Source organism: Rattus norvegicus, chromosome 2 (assembly GCF_021556685.1).
Source record: "Rattus norvegicus strain SHRSP/BbbUtx chromosome 2, alternate assembly SHRSP_T2T, whole genome shotgun sequence".
Lineage (NCBI taxonomy): Eukaryota > Metazoa > Chordata > Mammalia > Rodentia > Muridae > Rattus > Rattus norvegicus.
Window position 1 is genome coordinate 145,615,018 of NC_141535.1, and position 20,029 is coordinate 145,635,046.

At 40.1% G+C, this 20,029-nt stretch overlaps 1 protein-coding gene across 1 annotated transcript; it reads left to right on the forward strand.

Moving 5' to 3' along the window:
- Positions 1-17,244: 17,244 nt before the first annotated feature.
- On the forward strand, positions 17,245-18,078 carry LOC148006690 (translationally-controlled tumor protein-like). Its single transcript, XM_087637437.1, has one exon. The coding sequence runs from the start codon at positions 17,332-17,334 to the stop codon at positions 17,848-17,850; it is 519 nt and encodes a 172-aa protein (XP_087493563.1). The 5' UTR covers positions 17,245-17,331; the 3' UTR covers positions 17,851-18,078.
- Positions 18,079-20,029: the final 1,951 nt, after the last annotated feature.

Here is a 20,029-nt window from a genome sequence, read left to right on the forward strand (position 1 = left end):
TGCCTGAAAGAATAAATGTCCAACCCTACCTGAAAACAAATAGGTAGACATAAATATAGAAGTAGTATGTTGAACAGCACAGAAACATCTATTGCCTCCCAGGATTGTTTCTCCCCTCTGGGTAGCCTGCCCATTGTGCACCAGGCTGCAATGGAAGGAGGGAAGCTTATCCTGGATAGGTGATCTGCAGTGAGTGCATGGGCAAAGGAACAACTTTGGTGAATCAGTTCAGTTTAATGGTGGGGGAGAAGGGTGGCCATGGTCTTTGGGACAAGGTTTGTGTGGCCTTGTACCGTTGGCCAGAACAGGGGTATTGGAAGATATTTCATCAGCATACTCAGGGACTTCATGGGGGTGGCGTGGATCTTACATGGTTAAACAAGGAGTAAACACAGGCAATGAATATCCTAGTAAGAGCACCAGTGGAAGGGGAAGCCCTGGGTCCTGTTAAGACTGAACCCCCAGTGAACTAGACTGTTGGGGGGAGGGCGGCAATGGGGGCAGGGTTGGGAGGGGAACACCCATAAGGAAGGGGAGGGGGGAGGGGGATGTTTGCCCGGAAACCAAAGAATTATTATTAAGTATTAAATAAATTTAAAAAAAAAACAAGGAGTAAAGTCTGTTCACTGTCAGGATAATAAATTCTTACTGGGGTTGATGGTAGTGCAGTTGGCTTCACAGCACCAGGTTGGGAGTGGGAATGGCACCAACTTCTGACATCCTCATCTGAGGTATCAGGGATTGAAGCTCTCTTTAACCATTCCTCCATGATCCTGGGCTATGATAGTCCCACAGCCAAGGATTCCAAGAGGTAAGGGAGAGAGAGCATTGACAGAGTTGAACACAGCGAGGAGGGTAACTATATTAAACTAGGAGATATTGTTTGTGCTGTCTTACAAATGTATTTCCTTGGAATGCTATGAATTCATTTGTGCATACCACAGCCAATTTCTTGAAGATGCTGGATGGTTTAAAATCATATACACAAGATTCTTTCTGCTATGTGATTTCAATGAGAATGTTCCACTCTACCTCCCTACCTACCTCACTCTCTTCCCTCATCTGTCTTTCCATCTTTCCTTTCCTTTGTTCCTTCCTTCTTCCCTCCTCCCCACCACCACCATGGTTTATTGAGTCTTCACTATATGCTAGTTACTTTGGAGGGCCTCAGGATCAGCAGTGAATAAAATAGTCATATATTTTAGTCCTAAAACTCTATGTATCAGAGGTAAATACACACAACAGACAGAAGTCTTCCTAGGATATCTGTGGTAAACATTTGCTTGATAACTTGTTAATGTATTCTTAATAAAGCATGACCAAGCACCACCACTCCCCATCTGAATAGATGTACAAGATTAGACCAAAAGTCTTAAGGCGGATCATTTCTCCATCCTAATCCATAGTTGCCTATATTTTTTCTACATGAATTACTTACACTCTTGCCTAACCCTGATAGTGTTGTAAGAATAAAAAATAAAACAAAGATGCACTTACCTTAATGTTTTAGCCTTTCCTTCCTAACACTAACATGAATCCAGTCAGTTCCATTTTCTTTCTTAGAAGCTGAACCAGCATGCCCCTTCTCATGGACATGACTACTTTACTCTTAGTTTTAAAAGGTGCATGAAGCTGGGTTTCCCTGACTAAAAACAAACTGAAATGCTAGGCTGTAAATGAAGCAACCACTTGGAAGAAAACCTGTCCAAATGTGTACCTTCTTCATCTCCTGTGATGGCCTTCAGTCAGTGCATGCTCAGCTCTAATTAGAAGCAAAAAGCACCTCCTGTCTTTTGAAAGTGCTCAAGGGCAACAAGGAACTACAAAACTGTCTCTCCCGAATAATCCCAAGCTCTCAGTTCTTAATTATAACCTCTTGCCAGCAATTTTTATTAGAACAGTGTCAACTTCCAACAAAAGGGAGGCAGCAGAGCGAGCTTTGTAGAGGGAAACAGACAGCTGGGGTGGAAGCCACTGGTTAGTTCTCACTGTGGGGAGTGGGGGGGGGGTTTAATACATAGGAAAATCGTTCAAAGCAAACTTTACCAAAACAAAACATGAAAAGGATATCTTCCACTGCCTCATGTTGATGTTGAGGCTGAGCATGCCTATTTCTGACAATTTAAAACCTCATAAAGTGAGTACTGCTTAGAGCAAATTAATTGCATTGAAAGTGAATCTATGAGAATGCTAATTAAGTATGCTCCTATTATTGGGCTGTATATATTTTATGTGTTCTGTAGGACACAGAGACTGAAACCTTTCTGTATAAATAATTGAGAAGGACTTTGTGTGTTTCATTCAGACTGAAAAGTCTCCGAATATATATTAATGGTAACCTAGTCTCTAAAAATAAACTAGAAGTCTGTTACCTACAAGTCTGGCCTCACTGAAAGTCAGTTTTACATGGTTTTTCCATGCCCAGAAAAAAAAAGGTGTGGTTCCTACTGCGAGCACTTTTGAAGGTCTGTTTGATGATTCTGGACGACCCATTCAGTGCCAAAGCATTACTCATATATTGCTGGCTTCAGAGTAACCAAAATGATCGTAGTGATTGTTTTTTAACTTCCTTCAGATGTTGGAAAATTACAAGTCTAGTGTTTCGCAAAATAAAACATCACTCTGCCTATGCAGTGCCTGTCTTTATTTTAATGAATGGAATTCTTTAGACCTTTGGAATTTTGTGTGCATATCTTCTCTAGGCAATGGTTAGAACTCACTCATTGATGGTACAAATATGCAAATGTTCTGTATTTTGTGAGTTTCAACCAAAAGAAAACAGACTTCTTATTTCCACTCTTCTTTTATTGGCCCTGTATGTTTTAATAAAAAGTGGATAATGATGATGTTTTGATAGATGTTTGAGAGGGGAAAAAAGGCACATTTTCCCATTTTCCTTCTCTACACTTTATGTGCGGGAAGATATTGCAAAGGTGAGACTTGATAGTGGAGTGAACAGTGAGTTTGGCATGCATTCTCCAGACTCTATCCAGCCTTCTTGAACAGGGGCCTGCTGACCTGGTGCTCTTCATGAAAGAGAATATGATAAACCTTTTAGTAAATTCTGAACATGTTTACCTGATGCTCAAAAGTTTACACTAAAACCTGTAAGGAATTGACATAAAGGGGGTACTGAACCTACACATGCTATATACTAGAAACAAAAAAGGGAGAAGATTGGGATGGCATTTACCCTTATGACAGGAACATTCTGAATGGGCTGACATGTGAAGGCTTGCAGCTGAGGAGCTGAGCTGTCTAGACTCCTCTCTCCAGCTAGTGGAATTTGTATCAAAGCAAATGCAGCCACCGGAAAGTTCCACACTTAGAAGCTATTCAAATAATTTAGTTATCATAGTATTCTTTTTTACAAGAATCAACTCTCTAAGTCAAAATGAGTTAGCCTAAAGGATTTTCTTTTTAAATTGTGTGTGTTCCTTTGTACAAATGATAGATTTCAGGGATTTGTTTTCATCCATTTGAGTCATGCACAATAGACTTATTCATTACCCTTCATTAGCTTCTCTTTTATCCCTTCTGTTTGTCACTTGTCCCCTCTTCTATACAGATAGTCTATCCTACCCCATACTTTGTGTGTGTGTGTGTGTGTGTGTGTGTGTGTGTGTGTGTGTATGTGTGTCTTATATTTCACTATTGGACACCTACAGAATTCAAGAAAAACTGGGATGTCAGACTCAGTGATTAAGGCAGTGATTAAGAAAAGTACAACCCTGAGATTCCACCTCACACCACTCAGAATGGCTAAGATCAAAAACTCAGGCGACGGCAGATGCTGGTGAGGATGTAGAGAAAGAAGAATACTCCTCCATTGTTGGTGGGATTGCAAACTGGTACAACCTCTCTGGAAATCAGTCTGGTGGTTCCTCAGAAAATTGGACATTGCACTACCTGATGACCAAGCTATACCTATCTTTGGCATATACCCAAAAGAAGCTCCAACATACAACAAAGACACTTGTTCCACTATGTTCATACCAGCATTATTTATAATAGCCAGGAGCTGGAAAGAACCCAGATGCCCTTCAACAGAGGAATGGATACAGAAAAATGTGGTACATCTACACAATGGAGTACTACTCAGCTATAAAAACAATGACTTCATGAAATTAATAGGCAAATGGATGGAGCTAGAAAATATCATCCTGAGTGAGGTTACCAAATCACAGAAAGACATACATGGCATCCACTCATTGATATTCGCCCAAATGCTTGAATTGCCCTAGATGCACAGAACATATGAAACTCAAGAAGGATGACCAAAATGTGGATGCTTCATTTCTTCTTTAAAAGGGGAACAGACACATCCATAGGAGGGTACTGAGAGGCAAAGTTTAGAGCAGAGACTGAAGGAATGGCAATTCAGATCCTGCCCCACATGTGGCCCATATATATACAGCCACCAAAAACTAGATAAGATGGATGAAGCTAAGAAGTGCATGCTGACAGGAACCCGATATAGATTTCTCCTGAGAGAGACAGCCAGAACGTATCAAATACAGAGGCAAATGCTAGCAGCAAACCACTGAACTGAAAATGGGACTCCCATTGGAGGAATTAGAGGAAGGACTGAAAGAACTGAAGGGGCTTGTGACCCCATAAGAACAACAATGCCAACCAACCAGAGCTTCCAGGGACTAAGCCACTATCCAAAGACTATACATGGACTGACCTTGGGCTCCAACTGCATAGGGAGCAGTGAATAGCCTTGTTGGGGCACCAGTGGAAGGGGAAGCCCTTGGTCCTGCCAAGGTTGGAGCCCCAGTGCAGGGGAATGTTGGGAGGGCAGTAAGGGAGGGTGGATGTGGAGGGGAACAGCCTTATAGAAGGGGAGGGGGAGAGGTTAGGGGGCTGATGGACAGGAAACTGGGAAAGCGAATAACATTTGAAATGTAAATAAGAAATACCCAATTTAATAAAAATGGGGAAAAAAGAAAGAAAAAGTACTAAGAAGAGTACTAAGAAAAAAGATTATTACTCAAAAATATTAGTGAAATGAGTGTTAGGATCATAGCAGTGGGATATCAGATATTCCCCTAGATGTTGCCTTATACCCCCACTGTGGCCAGCATGGCTCCGAAGTTTTATTTTTCTACTATATGCACTGGAAAATGTCCCCTTAACTCTCTTTGTACCCCCACATCATCAGCGATATCATGATTATGAGTCTTTATCCCTTTATAAAACATGCAATAGATCTATGGTTCCTTACCTATGTGGACACTGAGAATGACGTGTAATTCTTCACTCCATTCTTTGTCTGGAAGAAGGTTCTGGACATACTGGGTAACCAACATCGACACAGACAACAACAAGACACAGCATATTGGACTTTCCCATGCAGAGAGAAGATGCTATTCAAATTAATTTGCAAAGTAAACTGTCAAATAATACAAAAAAGATGCTTCCCACCCAGCCTATATACAATCCCACCTCCAATCTATCCTGCCTAATAAGGACTTATGAGTTCATCCTAGCACAGACTTCTCCCTGTTCTCCTTAAAAATACACTCCTTGGGCAGGAGCCTGATAATCTTCACTATATCATTCCAATTTAGTATATGTGCTGTTGAAGACCAGCAGTCTCAACTAACCTGGACCCTGGAGATCACTTAGACCCTTAGCCACCAACAGGCAGCATACATTAGGTGATATGAGGTCCCCAACACATATACAGCAGATGACTGCCTGATCTGGCCTCAAGGAGAGAAGAAGCACCTAATCCTCAAGAGACTTAAGGCCCCAGAGAGAGGGGAGATCTGGTAGGGTGAGGGTTGGAGACATCCTCTTGGAGATGCGGGAGGAGGAATGGGATGAGGAATTGCTGGAGGGTAGACCAGGAGGGAGATAATGACTAGACTGTAAAAAATTAAATAATAATAATTTGTTTTTAAAGAAAAGTACTTCCATAGGGCCTCCTTAGTCTGTCTTTGCCCAATTTGGTGATGGTTCCCCTCTTCCTTGTTCCCTCTCCAGGAAATAAATCTCCTTTATGCTGAGATCTTGTGTCTGGGTGTGTTCTGTGCAGACCCCAAGGCCCCTTCATTCTTACCAAGACTGATAGTGATTCAGAAAGATCTGAAGGACCTAGTCCAGTTCTCATACTTTCTGGACCATCCTGCTCTCTTTATGTAGCACAGGCTAATTGGTGAGTTTTCCCTAATTAGTCTTACACACTCCTAGGAACTCAGTCCACCTGCTGTCCCACTCAGCTACCTTTCAGCCTCTGGTCCTGCCTATGGCCTCTGAACCTTTTTGCCTCACACCACTTTTCTATACATTTTTTTTTTGCTTCTATGATATTGTATGGCCCTGTCCTCTCTCAGCTCCCTCCTGCAATATACTGTGACCCCTTCCCTCTCCTGCCCCTTGGAGCTGCCTGCAATTCTGCAGCCTCCGTAGGGCCTTCCTAGACTGCGCGCCACTTTTCCTGTCTCTCAGCTCCTGCCTCTAGTCCTGCAGCATCTGCTCTTAGCTCCCTTCTACAGTTTCCTCCTCCCCCCAGGAGCTGCCTGCTCTGTCTCTTCCTGAGCCTCCTAGGAAAAGCTTGGCTCCTAGGCCTCTTCTCTCACAGATTCTCTATGCTTGGGCCCATGGGGGCCGGGGAGGGGTGCTCTGCTTTCTCTCAGCTTCATTTTTCAACAATATTTTCTTCCTCTCCAGACTCACATTAATAAAACCGACTTAGAGATTTGCACCTACCTACTTATGTCTACTTATGCAAACTGCTCCACATTAGGCTTCTAAAGTAATTAAAGAAATAACATATATTTGCTATATAAGGTGTATTTGATAAATAAAATTTATAAAGTCCTAAGATTTACTCAGCTTCACAGTAATACTGACTTAGTTTCTTTACGTTTGCTCACTTTGCTAAATTTTAACAATGTTAATTTCTTAATTTAAATTTAATTTAATCTACTTTGCTGAGTTTAAAGTTTAATGACGTTTAAAGTTTATTTAGATAAGTGAAGTCACATAAAAATTATGATATTCTATTTTGATACTAAAGGTAATTCAATTAAATTTTTAATGCAAATTTTTGAAGCTCAAATTTACCAGGAATAAAGCTATACGTTCCTAGTCTCATGAAAAGCTACCAACTCAAACTCTTATGTAATCTATTTAATTACAAGCTTTGTTTAGCCTCTTGTATATGTTTTTAAGGTTAAGCCTAAAATCAACTATACTAAATAGATGGTCCTCAAACTCTCCAGAGATCTGTTAAATATGACATTTAAAATGTTTAAACTTCCCGTAATAGAGACAAATGCCCCTTCCTAATGGGAACCTTATGATCTCACAAAATAATAGATGGTACACAACTCCACCTGAATTACGGGAATCCTAACCACTGGTCAAATCAGCCCCATGCCTTGCCTGTGATCTACTCAAACCAAACACGTTTGAGTTGCCCTATTCTGCATGATCAGTGAAAGGTCAGTTCTCCCAAGTTTCTCTACAGGAAAACTCTCTTGGACCAGAGTCTGAGAGCTGAAGGCCTGCTGCTCTGTGTGGTAGCAGAAGTTTTACTGCTGTCTATATGACAGATAAAAACCAAATATCGCCCAGCCACGGAGACCATGAAAACCTAGGACAACCGTCTAGGTAATAGATAAGTCTCTTTCATTTCAATTGCCTTAAGCCATTTGGATTATACTTCCTCCCATAATTCATCCTTCCCAGATCTCTGACGGTGTTGATGACTAATGGATTCTTTAGCAGCATCAAGATACCAGCGCCTCCCAGGCTTCATCTGCTTTCTCAGTTCTTCTGCCTTCTTAGTTCTCTTCATGGTAAAAATCAAGCCTCAGACCTCAGTGGGGAGCTACTAGGTTTCCAGGCCAGAAAGACAGTTTCTCAGCTAGGGCCACCACCACAGACTCCTGTACCTTCTCTAGTCCCAGATCTCCAGTTGGTCACCAGAGGTGCCCCACTGATTTTCTCTCTCCCAGCTCCTGATCAACATCCCTATTTCTCTCCTTGATCTCTCCTACTCAGTTCCCTCTCTCCAACCACCTCTAAGAATATTGATTGAGATTTGCACATCTTCCCTTGGGACTTCCTTATTACCTAGTTTCTTTGGTTTTGTGCATTGTAGCCTTGTTATTCTATACTTTATGGCTAATGTACACTTATAAATGAGTGCACACCATATCTGTCTTTCTGGCTCTGGATTACATGACTCAGGATGATATTCTTAAATTCAATCTATTTCCTTGCAAAATTCTTGATATCTTTGTTTTGAGTGACTGTAGCCAAGATTCCTACAAGAGGGGCATATAGAGACTGAAGTGACTACCTCTTGTAGCCAGGCTCGACTTGCAGAGGAGGGAGAGGGAACCTCGATCCACCTACAAAATCTTCAACCAAAAATATATCTTATTTACAGTCAGATAAAGATGGAGCAAAGTCTGAGGGAGCACCCAAACAATGCTTGCCCCAACTCGAGATCAATCCCATGTGAGAGAGCCCACTCCTGACACTATTAATAACACTGCTGACTTGCAGACAGGAACCTATTATAACTGTCTCCTCAGAGACTTCATCCAGCAGCAGATGAAAACAGATGCAGAGACGCGCTGTCAAACATCAGGTGCCGTTCTGGGAATCTAGAGGAAGAGTAGGGAATAAAAGTGGGCAAGCCAGAGGGGGCAAGAACACCACCCAAAGCATAGAGTCAACTAACCTGGGCCCATGTGGGCTCACAGAGCCTGGGCCAGCCACCAACCAGGGAGCATGCTGGATCTGGACCTAGGCTCCCTACACATTTGTAGCAAATGTGAAGGTTGTTCTTCATGTGAGTCCCCTAACAAGCAGAACAGGGACTGTCTCAGTGTCTGTTCCTTGACATTGAATCCCCTTCCCCCTAGCTGCACTATCTGGTTGGTCATCAGTGGGAGAAGATGTGCTTAGTTCTACAGGGACTAGGTATCCCAGGGTGAAGTGGTACCCAAGATGAGGGGGCAGTAGGAAGAGAGGTGTGAAAGGGTAGGACTGGAAGAGAGGAAGGAGAAAGACTGATTGAAAAGAAAGAAAGAAACAATGAAAGAGACAAAGAAATAAAGGAAGAAAGAAAGACAGTTTACCTTACTACCAGGTTCTTTAATAAGATAAACTCACAAAACAGATTTCAATATAACTTTTCACTCTTCCTTTACTTAAAGGAACTTCCTTTAAAATCAACCACTTGTGTCTCATGGTCATGACTGGATAATGATTCTAGAAGTCCAGAGGGTCCTAGAAGGTGTTCTAAGGTATGTAAATACAAGTCATAAAAAACTAAGGATAAAAAAATTAAATAACTTGTGATGGTCAAAAATATTTTAAGATATAGAAATGTACTATAAAGGCCTAAGAAAGTGTTTTAAGGTCTGAAGATATAAAAATTTGTATGTCAGTAAAGTTCAAATAAACTGTTACTCGAGCCCTAGTAATACACTTCTACTGTTTTCATATTCACAGTACTCAAATTTTTAAATTTCCTTTGATTGTCTTCTAAAAATAAGCCTACAAACATCTCCACCCAATCTTCGTACCCATCCCTGTGGAAAATGTGTTAATTCCTTTAACTCCAGACCATTTTGGAATGTCCAAGTTTTCATTCTGACTCAAAGTCATGAATCTACTGCCCTTTCTACAGTGTAGATTTTAGTTCAGATATAAATGAAAAAAAAATGTCTTAGAAGCTTCAGGGAAACTACTTGAATCCACCTGTCACATGTCACAGGTCAAATGGACTCTAAACAAATACTTCTATCAGCCAACAACCTAAGTGTCCTCCCTGACTCTTCCTGAAGGGGGATCTCTCTCACCTTTCCTTTTCTCAGCACTCTGCTCCACAACTAACATGACCATGGGCCTGGACATTTCGAATGTACACCCAACATAAATTTTTTATTTTTTAGGAACTCCTTAACTTTACCTCTGTTCTAGTCAATCTGTCCGAGTAGATTTCAGATCAACTACAGACTGCTCAGGAAACTCAGCAGCCCCAGGGTTCCCATGGTATCTGGGTCAAAGTGGCTAGCCCCAGCCTGTCCAACCTCACAAACTGCACCAATGCTTCCTCCACTTCTCCTAACCCCAGATGGTCTAGCAGACCCTTCGTATCAAGTGAAACAGCCTGTTCTTCCTGACCTTGGACAATACTCCAGTTTTCTTAGATCCCTAACAATGATGCCCCAATGTCAGGAGAAGTAGCCAGCAAAACAAAGCCTGCTTACCCAATACCTAGCAAATCAGTAATAAAACAAATGAACGGGGAGGGAGGGGGTGAGGGGGTAGGGAAGGACTCTCTAATAGGCCTAAGCATTGCAAATATGAGGCTGGCAGGTCTTGCCCTCCCTTTTCCCCTCCTCTTGTCAAACTATTAGATTCCCTCATTTAGACACTTCACTATTCTTAAGCTAGCTACCAACGTCTATTTTTTTTTTTTTTAAATTTGGCCACTTCCTTATTCCCGAGGCTGATCACCAAGGTCCAACTAGCAAAATATCAAGGTACACTAGCTTGACTACACTGGCTAACCTATCCAGTCAACATTTACCGATTCATCCTAGCACAGAGTTTGCCTTTTTTCTCCTTAAAAACAACACTCTGCCCAATCCAGTGGCAGCCAGCCCCATTTTCCCTTTCTAGACAAATGGAACTCCATTGTGCTGAGAATTTGATGTCCAGTTGTACTCTCTGCCAACTCTGAGGTCTGCTCATGCACAATGTAATGTGTAGCTATAATAATAATCTATTTGGTAGCACCGCATATAGAAATATTAAGACAGTGATAGGAAATAAGTGTGAATGGCTAGCAATCTTTATGCTAATTTTTAAACTAAATAACTTCAAGTATAATTTTGTTCAAAATATACTTTTTCAATTATCTATGATCAGTAAATGAATCAAAAGGTGAAGGAGAGTCACTTACATGGCACTCTCTATTTAGTTTAATTAAAATTTTATTAAATATAGAATAGTTATATGGAGAAGTAAAGAATTTATGAAGTTAAACCCTACACAATTGCAGTTTGACTATAATATTTAATGTATTTGTTAAATGGTTGATAAAAAGCTGTACTCCAATTTTAACTTTTCTATTTATTTTTGGGCACTCAAACTCGATTAGCTAATTATTGGGTGTGGATGTCTGTGGCTTCAACTTTTCTCACGAAAAGCAATGTTTATTTAATATTTTTGAAGGACTAAATTATCATCGTTTTTCAGGGTGGTCCTGGTACTTTCCAGATATAAAATAAAAACAGCTGAGAACTCAGGGAGTCTGGGCAGGTTAAGGATAAACAGATTTGCGGTTGTTTTAGAGTTGAAATTAGGGCTAGTCAGAGACTCATATAATTATTTTTGTGCAAAACATAAGGTCATAGGATCACAACTGAATCACTGAATCACTCCAAGGAGTGTCTTAGCATGGACCTTTTAAATATCAATAAGTCAGAAAGAACAGCCTCAGCCTCCCTTCCTCCACCCTATACAGAGCCTGTCCTGCTCCCGAGTAAGATCAGGAGAGTGGATGTGTGCTGCAGGGCCTCTGTCTAGCAGGTCTGACGTCCTGAGATCAATGGCAGATCTTTAGAGAGGGAGAAGACAAGAGACAAACAAAACCAGGTTTTAAAAACCAGGTTGGCATGGTGATACATGCTTAAAACACCGAGCATTAAGGAGGCTGAGGCAGGAGATGTGTCACTAGTTTGCGGATAATCTAGTAACTATTAGGCTATCCAAAGCTACCTACCAAATACTCTCTCAAAAATTCCAAAACAAAACAAAAACAGAAGATGAATAAATTTGACATTGGCAACGTTAGTGCCTTGGCTTATAGAAAATCAAGAAGAATAACGCAAAGCTGAGATTAGGGCTAAACTAAAGTGTTGTACTCATGAATAAGGCTAGATTTTTATCAATTGTGCTTTAAAATGTCCTTTTAATTTAAAAAAAGCACAGAATCCAGCTTTAAAATATTTTGGTTAAGTCATCACCTCATCTCCTGAAAAGCTGAAAAGAATGTAAATGTGGATTATTTTTCTTCACAGACCACACTAATCATCCTCACTCCCTGACCTGCAGGAAAGGTTAGCATCTAGAAGGGCTTGGCAGCTGATGAAGTGTGGAAAAGTAAGAAGGCCACATGAAAACGAAAAACAAGAAAAAACTAATAAAAGTAAAAAACAGAGCAGATGCTAATTGCTGGATGTCAGTGGCAACAAGAGAAAAAGAAGACATGTGGATTCAATGTTCTCTCCAGAGCCAGCATCTCAGAAAAACATGCTCTGGAAGATTAGACCAATTATGCCTGACTGTAAACCACTGCCTCACCCACCCAGGCACATTCCTCTGTCTAGAGAAACAGGAGGGTGGGGAAGAAAAAGACCAAACTTCGAGAGAACAATCAGAAAATTGCCAGTAAAAGAGGTATTCCTAAACCCTCTAATCTGTACGGCTCATAAACAGAGACCTAGATGGCCCTGTAGATAGTTTTTTGTTTTGTTTTGTTTTGTTTTGTTTTGTTTTGTTTTGTTTGTTGTTGTTTGTTTTTTTCTGAGCACACATACCTCTAGGATAGGTTAACTTAAAAATTTTACATATGGTGAAAAATTAGCCATTCTAGCCAATGCAGAACCATCATATAACATACTGCAATAAAAATATTTAAGTTTTAGGGATTGTTTATCCCTGGAATTTTCCATTTAATGTGTTTAGCTCTTGGTTGACCATGAGTAATTTAATCTGTGGAGGCAGACCCACAAGACTGCTGTTAGGGGACCAGTCTGAGTTTGAGCCCAAGCATTGTGGGTAGGAGTCACCATTAGCAGCACACCACATTTTCATCTGACCAGAAGAAAATCAACCAGTTTATGATCTAGACATGAACTATGAGGACAGTGATCCCCCAACAACAACAACAACAACAACAACAGAGTAATATTACATAGAATCACTCAGCAGAAAGTTTAAAAAATGGTTTCCTTATTTCCATGTAGGCACTGTTTATTTTCCTTCTCTCCACACATGTTGTTTTCTATGAGCCTGCTAATTAAGAGTATTTACAGCCTAATTCTAATGTCATTTCAGGAAGTACAAAAGAAAATACCCCAAATAGTTCTCTGGGACTAGAAATTTTCATTATATATCCTTAAAAGCCATATTTTTTGTTTATTTCTTCATTATGTGTATGTGTGTGCCTTATGCAGGTATGTCAGGAAACCTTGGAGAGCAAGAGCCCCAGATATTCCTGAAGTGAGAGTTGCTGGGGGCTTGTGAGTCACTTAATATTGGGGCTGGGAATTCAACTCTGGTCATCTGCCAAAGAGCAAGTGTTCTTAGTATGTCAGCTATCTCTCCAGCCCCCGGATCATACTTACATTATTATACCACACACACACACACACACACACACACACACACACACACACACACACACACACATTTACTTGTAGCTTTATATACTAAACTTGCTATGTTTAGTTTCCATGGTTTAGTTTGGTTTTTCACACAGTGGTATACCAAACACTGAGAATTAAGTCATGGCACCGGGATTTAATAAAATAAACAGGAATGGTAGCATAGAGCTCTCTTTCAGGAAGATTTCCTGTATGAAGATAAATGAAGAAACAAAAACGTGTGGGTGAATTCTGAGAAACAGAGGGGCATAGGAAAGTCAGAAAACAGAAGATGTCCACTTAACCCAGGCAGGCGTTGGGCTAGGATTCACAGTAGTCTTCCTTAGAGATGCATCATTGTCTTGCCAGATTTTGGGAAAGTAATGCCAACAAACCAGGAAAGAAAGTGAGGGAAGCCTAGAGGATCTACAAGCCTGCACTCTGTTGCCTGAGATGGAGAAGCAGAACTGTGTTTGCATTTTCAGTTCCTTTATGAGTGGCAGGTGTACAGTCGCCTCAAGGCCTGAGTGGCATGAGGAAGCATCCAATCTGTTTAACAAACATGGCCGATGATGGTCAGAAGGCAGAACAGAAGGGAGGCTCACCAGAGGTTTCTGCTTTTGCCCAGGTACATAAAGCTGAGGCTTTAGCAAAGCCAAGCAATAGAGGAACCTGGGGAAATCTGCAAGGAGTCTGAGAAATACAGATGCTTTGTACTGCGAGCATGAATGGATCAAGGATGGATGTCTCTGTGGTGACAGGTGTCCAGGGAGTAGTCCTGTCCCCTCAAAGCTGGCAGTGGAAATGGGTGCTGATGAATGCAAGTCAGCACAGATGTGCATCTTGGATAGCGACTTGCAGGGTGCAGAAGTGGTGCCAATATTTCCTGTAACCACAAGGGCAACAACTATGCAAGTGAAAGTTTCACTTAATTATCAGCTGCCCTTTTACTTGTAAAAACAACAGTTGTATGTCTTAGTAGCTAAACGGCTTTCATTTTCTTCTTTACCCAACAGGTTTATCGTCTGTTTTACAATGGCTACATAATTAGAGTGATCTCACTTTATGCAATTGATCCATCTCTGAAACTATTATGTAACCAATGCTTACAAAAACTCAAGGCTGAATTCAGTAGAACAGAGCTGACACTTCCGTTGAGGATCTACAGTGGTGTACATGCACAAACACAATATCCCACTTATTGTCTCTCTCTGGTTAATATTGTAAAATTGATTGACAAAGGAGGAGACTTTTGAAGTACTTGTCCTTTTAAAACACAGATAAGTAAAACACATTTAAAGGGAATTTACAATGTACATTGTCTGAGGTATTTGTGTGTGTGTGTGTGTGTGTGTGTGTGTGTGTTCGTGTGTGCAATTTTATGTTTGATCTTTAAATTGCCACTTGCCTTTTGGTTTTGTTTTCCATTTGCAAGGTTTACACTGTGCTGATAAGGTGACCTACGTGGGGTATCACAATATCTTACCGTTGGTACCAACTTGCAGGTAAGTTAGTCATGAGAAAAATGAAACTGCCACTGTGCTTGTCAACCCAAAACTCTGAGCAGGGTGTAAACTGCAAAAGCCATCTTCTCAATAACAGAAACAATGGCTACTTTGTGTCGCTGTTCTTCAAAAGTAAGTGGGATTGTGTTTTTCTAATATATCATCATAGTTTTCATCTTATTCCATCTCTGAGAAATCTGGAAAGTTAAAAGCCTAAATTGAAAATCCAGGTCATGTTATTAGCCCCGTGCAGACCTATGTATAGAAACAGTCTATCACTTGTGTTTAAGAAAGGAACCCCAAGAGATGAACTTTCCACCTATACCATATATGGGCTGGCAATGCGACCCTTGGTTTTACTATTTTCATCCACCTGCATTGGAGACACATGAAAAAATAAGACAGTAAGGTGCTGAATGACGGAGGTGTGACAGACACCCAGGAGCCAGGCCCTCTGATGCCCTCCACTCTCTGGCTGATACAGCAAAGTCTGTCCTCTTTCCTTTCTTTATAGATGTTCAGCACAGTTAAAATCTTTCCACAGGAAGAAGATCTATGAACTGATAAACAAACAGAACGCTCTTTAGTCAAATGTCATTGCTGCAAGGACGTCTTGAGAGAATACATGCTTTAGTTTCTAACATTTCCTGCACTGTCTCAAGACAGAAGCACATAACTAGACTCCTGAGAAGAACTACCCTCCTCCATCACTCCATAAAATGTGGGAAGTGGGTGGCAGAAAGGACTTTTTGTGAGATGGTTTATGGAATGGAGTATGAGCCCACATAAACCCAGACAGACATACAAACATGTGCTTGTTTACCCAGGTTAAAATTCTCAACCTTCTGAAGTCTGCCATTCATTAGGAGACATTTTATTATTCATAGACTGGTCACAAAATATGCACGTATTTTCCAGGAAATGTAAGTAGAAAAAGGCATGCCATTGGAGTTAAAGAAAACCATATCTGTGTAGAGGTCATTATTCAAAATAAATTGGTGCCTCCAGAAATATGACTCCTGTCTAGGTGCCAAAGCTGGCCGGCAGCTGCCTGGCCTGGTATGTAAGTAGCTACCTGGAGACAAGATAGTAAGCGCGATGAGTTCTTGGATCCATTTTAGAAATGGACATATTTATATACATGTATTTCCTTAAGTGCTTTATTTTATTTTTTAGATCTTTCTAATTTCTTGAACCATTGCAATTTTAGTGGATGAGAAAGGCCAGTGTGAAGCTTTTGTGGATTTTCCCTTCTGTGTACAGTAAGTGGTTTGTAAGAAGACTGAATACTCAATAGTTTGTCATTTGGGATTTCTGAGAAATATTTCACATGATTTCCATTGTACACTTCGACTTTTAATGTGAGAATGGGGTTCATTAAAATAATCCAGACACAGCAGAAGCAGAGGCTCTCATAACTAAAGATGATTTTGCAGCTTAACATTGCTGTAAGATTGTTCTTTAAGACCCCCTCCCCCAAATCCTTGATTTTTCTTTCTATAACATGGAAAGCAAAAACTAAAGATTGAAGAATTGGGAATTTAACTGTATATAATTAGTTCTTCATTAAGGTGCTTAAGAAAAAATTAATGTAATTTATTCTTGTGATTCTTGAACTAACGTTACTAACAACAAAGTATGGGGCAGCCTTTCCAATCTCGTTATTTTGCTTCACAGTGCACATGATATCCTCATAAACATAAGAGATGTAAGTTATTAGTATGATGTCCTATTTCATGATAAGATCTACAGTCTCCACCAGTCCTCAAGAGATACAGCCAGTTATGCAATTATTATGTAAGTATCAGCTTAATTTCAAAACAATGAAAAATTATTAACTAACAAAAAAAAAGAACTAAGCGTAAAGTTAAGTTTATTGTGACCTAATGTCAAAAGCCCATGCATGTAAAATAAAGAGAACTTCTGTGCAAATAACAAAAATTCACTACACAAAAAGGCATGGCCAATTTCAGTTCTAGCTTGAAGATGAGAACAGTTTGAACTGCTCTTGGTCTAGGCCTCTCTCCACACCCCACACATCTGGGACACTCTTATGTAAGCAAGCAGCAAATCATCTCAGATCATAGTACACATAGTCTGCCTTCTGGAAAGAAGATATGGTGAGACATTTTGTGCCTCTGTGTATGTATGTATATATATATATATATATATATATATATACATGGAGTACATATATATACATATATATATATATATATATATATATATGGAGAGAGAGAGAGAGAGAGAGAGAGAGAGAGAGAGAGAGAGAGAGAGAGAGAGAGAGAGAGCCCGAGAGCCCATTGACTATTCTTGTAAGAAATCATGATGGCTCCCCCCTCCCCCCGAGCGCCGCTCCGGCTGCACCGCGCTCGCTCCGCGCTGTCAGGCTAGCGCCACTGTCCCCAGCCGTCACCATGATCATCTACCGGGACCTCATCAGCCATGACGAGCTGTTCTCCGACATCTACAAGATCCGGGAGATCGCGGACGGGCTGTGCCTGGAGGTGGAGGGCAAGATGGTCAGTAGAACAGAGGGTGCCATCGATGATTCACTCATTGGTGGAAATGCTTCCGCTGAAGGTCCGGAGGGCGAAGGTACCGAAAGCACAGTAGTCACCGGTGTTGACATTGTCATGAACCATCACTTACAAGAAACCAGCTTCACAAAAGAGGCCTACAAAAAGTATATCAAAGACTACATGAAATCACTCAAGGGCAAACTTGAAGAACAGAAACCAGAAAGGGTAAAGCCTTTTATGACTGGAGCTGCAGAGCAAATTAAGCACATCCTTGCTAATTTCAATAACTACCAGTTTTTTATTGGTGAAAACATGAATCCAGATGGCATGGTTGCTCTCCTGGACTACCGTGAAGATGGTGTGACTCCATTCATGATTTTCTTTAAGGATGGCTTAGAGAAGGAAAAATGTTAACAAATTGGATCTATCGCCTGTCACCATAATTGGCTGCTGCTTACCATCCATACAACACCAGGACTTAGGACAAATGGGACTGATATCATCTTGAGCTTTTATTTTGACCGTGATTTATTTGGAGTGGAGGCATTGTTTTTTTTTTTTTTTAAAGAAAAAAAAAACATGTCATGTGGGTTGTCTAAAAATAAAGTGCATTTAAATTCAAAAAAAAAAAAAAAAAAGAAATCATGATGGCACTCCTCCGTGGACTAGACTAGACACTGAATTTCCCTGGTTGGATATTGCTGACTTTCAGGAACTCCATGTAAAATTCATCATAATTCCTAGCAAAGCTCATCAAGTTCATTGTTCTAATCTAATTATTTGGATGAAGTATGCTAGCAATGCTTTTCAGCTGTAGTAGCTGAAAGTTTCCACACTGTTTTTAACTTATTAGAGAACTTCTGTTTTAAATAACAATGAGTCTGCAAGCTGGTTTAATACCATGCAAGTGCAATAGAAGTTTCTGGTACCATACTATGGCCCCGCTGACCATTTCACTATTTTTTTATTCCCATCTCATTATTTCACATCCCCAAAGGATGACTTGAAACTCTAAGACTCATACCCAGAAATAAACCAGGTGAAATCAGCATAAGAGATGGAGAAAGAAAAGCCTTTCCTCATGTGCTCGTCCCCTAATAGAAGATAGCCGAACAAATGAGGTAAATTGGGAATAAGGTAGATTATAGTATCCTGATAATAAGGGTTTGCGATTTGAGATCGAAATGTGTTGTCTTTCGTCTTTGTAGGATAGAGGAGTTTAAAACAACTGCTTAAGCTAACTCTGATTTACTTCCCTCAGTCTGTCATGTACTCTGAGATTTGAGACAATGCCCATCTTAATATTTAAATGCTATTACCTTAGTGTTCGTGTAATTGTGATATACCACACCTTCAAAGCTTATGTTACACTAAATAGTAGTAGATGTGAGAGAGCATGCGTGACAGCAATCTCATACAGGTGGTGTGAGGTAGATAAAGCATGAGACCATGAGTCCAGGTTACATTGATTCACATGCAGTTTAAAGCCAGACAAAATAAATCTACGGCATCAAAAGCCAGATGCTGTCTTCTCTGGATGACAGACTGATGACTGGAAGAAATTATGGGAACACGTTTAAGATGTGGTATTTTTCTGTTTAAAAATACAAACTATTTTGTGAAAGTATATTAAATTATATCCCCATTCTTTGTGTACTTTTACACACACACACACACACATTTATACAGTATATTACAGGCCTTTAATATGTTTCAGTATAGGCTGGTCAAAACCAAGAATTACTGATGCTAAGCCCTGCTACAGAGTAGCACGTTGGTAGCATTGGATAAATAGGTTTTTAGAAACCTACATTCACATATCACTGTATCACATATATGGCTTTCTTGGAACAAAGAGGAATGGATCACAATTGATTGTGTATGAAGACTTATTAGGAAAAAAGAAAATGAAATAGGTAAGCACACACACATGTTTATGAGTGTCTGTTCATAAGTTTTAAAGTTTTAAGTGGTTTTATTTTCCAGACTATTAGGGGAAATTTTGGTCTAGCTTAGGCTGTTTGCTAGCTCCAAGAAGTCTGCCACATGCTTCCTATGCAAATTTCTATATGTGGTAGTGGAATCCACTAGAGAAGAAATGGTGGGTTTTGTCATGTGACTGAATGCCAAGAGTGGCTTTTCTGTGAACACTGTAACTATTGTATTATATAAGAAAACACTGTTGCTCCTTTATCTCCTGCAAAATACACATAAAGTATATTCATGACTCATGTAGAAATAAGCTAGCATTCAGGAGCTCTCACCAGTGTTCAGATACATCTGTTTTCTAATTTACTATTACCTTGTATGAAACAGTGATGAATTTAAGCCTTCGTATAAATGTAGCTATTCATAGCTTTATGAACTAGCAAGGAAAGTATATCATAAGACACAGTAAGAGAAGCTGTCTTCTAAAACTCTGGACTTATTTCGAGGTATCTTCACTGAATCTTGTGTGAATTATCCATCTAAGGAGGAAAACACAAAGCTATATTTCTAGTTTTAAATTATAGACTAGACAGGAATTGCAGGAAACAAGAAAATGCTGACATTTGAAATGCATTGAATCGAAGAGTTTTCTGTCAAAAACAAT